Source organism: Asparagus officinalis, chromosome 2 (assembly GCF_001876935.1).
Source record: "Asparagus officinalis chromosome 2, Aspof.V1, whole genome shotgun sequence".
NCBI lineage: Eukaryota > Viridiplantae > Streptophyta > Magnoliopsida > Asparagales > Asparagaceae > Asparagus > Asparagus officinalis.
Window position 1 is genome coordinate 57,319,880 of NC_033795.1, and position 2,611 is coordinate 57,322,490.

Below are 2,611 nucleotides of genomic sequence, written 5' to 3' on the forward strand. Positions count from 1 at the left end.
GGGGAAGAAAAAAAGAAAAAAGAAAGAAAGAACCTAATGTAGATACAAGTATACAACATTTCATACTAAATGTTCAATGGAGGATTTACGCCAATTGTCGCAATCTGCTATTATCTCCCTCATCGAGACTTTCTTTTACCTGCTCCAGAGAAACCCAAGAAGGTGTATAAATTGGCAGAGAGCAACTAATTAAAATGCATGGGTTGTGCTTTCATAATGGACATAAAATCGTACATCAACAAGGACGAGACTATATCATGATAACGTTGGGCATATATGCCCTACAAAGTCAATTTGTTTATTTTATTTCATGAATAAATAAATTATGATTTATCTATTTATTATTACATGTGCATAATTGTTACATGGGTATGATAATATATCGCGTATATATGTTGAACTGGATTAGTAATTATTGCTGTCAAGAAAACAAGAGAGATACTTAAAGTGATCATTAGACCTGAAAGAGTATCATTATCTTTAATGGATATGTTTGACTTTGATATGACCAATCATTGAAGTCTAATGAAAGACTATACCTGGGCTTGCTAGGTTGCATAAATATTATATGAGATGTGTTATTTTCAACATGCAAATACATTTTTTTCTCTAGTGTTGCTTTGCAAATATATTGATTACTATATTTGCAAATAGAACTATAGAAGTTTAAATAAAAATTATTTGTAAAATCTCAAGAGTAGCTGTTGAGATTTGAGATCTTATAAGTATAAGATCATAAGAGATATTTAGATGAATTTCAATATGATAGCTATGAGAAAGAATTCCTATAAGATCCCACCTATATGCTTCCTATAAACACTTATCTCTAAGTAAAGTTAGATAAAGTAAAATACGCTCTTTTCTTTTCACCAAAAGAAATTCTTAGGGAGCATATTAGAAAAAAAAAAGGACCATCATCTCCTACAATATATGATATGATTGGACTGCTTACAAGTGAGTATGAAAATTACATGATTTATATATGATATGATCCTGCACATATTTAACTGTTAGTTGTTAATCTGTAATTGTTTTTTGATTATTAAATCTAGAAAAAGGAAAATTAGATTTTAATTTTCCTTCAGGTATGTCCACATTGATTAAATAGACATTAAAGAGAGTAAAAGAGTTGCGATAGAAAAAAAGAGAGAGCAAAAGAGTTGTACCCGTAATTGGGGATGGATCATTTGGACCGAGGTCATCGATTGGTGGGCGCTGTTTGTGATGATCGGTAGCTGATTGGTATGCCATGGCTAGTGCTAGAGCCTGAATATATATATACAAAAGCATTTTCAGACTTACTCGCGTCTTGGATCATAAAAAGGAACTGTTCAACTAGCTGTATAAAATAAGAACCATATTTGCATGATTACGATAAGATTACAAAGAAAGAGAATCTAAAATTAATCACATCGAGGAATAATTGAAAATGTCACGGTAGGACTTCAACTGAGTAGATCAGTAAAGATGTTTGCAAATGACCAATTTATCTCTCTATCCATAATTTTTATTTTCACTTATTTTTTTTTTCTTGTATTAGGGATAGATTTCCTGATGATACCTTGGCTTCTAGAGTCAAATAAGACTAGGAAGAAGAGTGAAAAATAAAACTTAAATCAATGTAATAACAATGAATAGGCTGCTGCTACGTATACCTAGTATAAATCATAATATCATATACATTGCTTAAGGCATTTAAAACTGTGTCATAGCTTATTATTGCCCCTCTTGCCATTGCTTGCAAAAACTCCAAGCAAGGAAGGGGAAACAAATCAAAAGGCAAAATGCAGAGAACAAATGCGTTCCTATTCAAGAATTCTTTTATATGTCGGTCACAATTATCTTGTCCAAAAATCTACTTATAAAATTTAAAGGTATTTTTTACATTAGTCCCTTACATCTTTAAAATTTTGGTATAACTCGTATTGTCATTTAACAGGTTCCATGACATCAGCAAGTTAACCTCCAAAACAACCAGTAGGTTGCCAGGAAGTAATGACCAGAGATTTTTTTTCACTCCTGACAATTTCAATATCTTTATAATTTGATTTTTACTAGTTAAAAATCAGTCAAAGAGAAAAACTTACAATGTGATCATGGTCAGGAGGTGCATATATGCCTGTTGTGATTGTACTTCTTCTTCGTGTACCACCTTCCGGTGGGTCTTCAATGTTCTTAAAACCAGTAGGAATAACAACAACAGGAAAGCCTACCAGATTTCCTAAGCAGACCCTTTCCCAGTCAGTTACATCGCCAATAAATGCATCAACTGTAAAGCTTTCACGAACTTCCTTAATTATTTTGCCCCGCACCCTTTGGGCCTGCGAGCAATCGATCGTTCACATGCCACTTATAAATGACATTCATATAAGAAAGAAGAAGTTAAAAAAAAGAGTGAAAGAAAAACAGCACATATGCTACCCGTCTTTTGTATACTATGCTAATTTGGTTGTGGTGGCACTTTGGTTTCTTGGTTCTATGGATTGTAGGAAGACCTTCTGGTTCTGTCTTTTCTGTTTACTTTGTTGTAATGTTAGGTCACACTTTAGGATTGGCAGTGTGACCTTTAACTCTGTATCCAATCCATAAGACGGCTGGGAACTCAGTTTTT

The 2,611-nt window shown here is 32.9% G+C and overlaps 1 protein-coding gene across 2 annotated transcripts in view; it reads right to left on the reverse strand.

Annotated features, from left to right (window-relative positions):
- Positions 44-2,611, reverse strand: part of LOC109831506 (glutamyl-tRNA(Gln) amidotransferase subunit A-like) — a 49,957-nt gene continuing 47,389 nt past the window's right edge. For both annotated transcript variants that reach the window (XM_020398840.1, XM_020398841.1), the window contains 3 exons: positions 2,088-2,321; positions 1,167-1,266; positions 44-139 (listed from right to left, as the gene is read on the reverse strand). In XM_020398840.1, the coding sequence (XP_020254429.1) occupies positions 120-139; positions 1,167-1,266; positions 2,088-2,321 (354 nt within the window). In that variant the 3' untranslated portion in view covers positions 44-119. The remainder of the gene's footprint in view (positions 140-1,166; positions 1,267-2,087; positions 2,322-2,611) is intronic.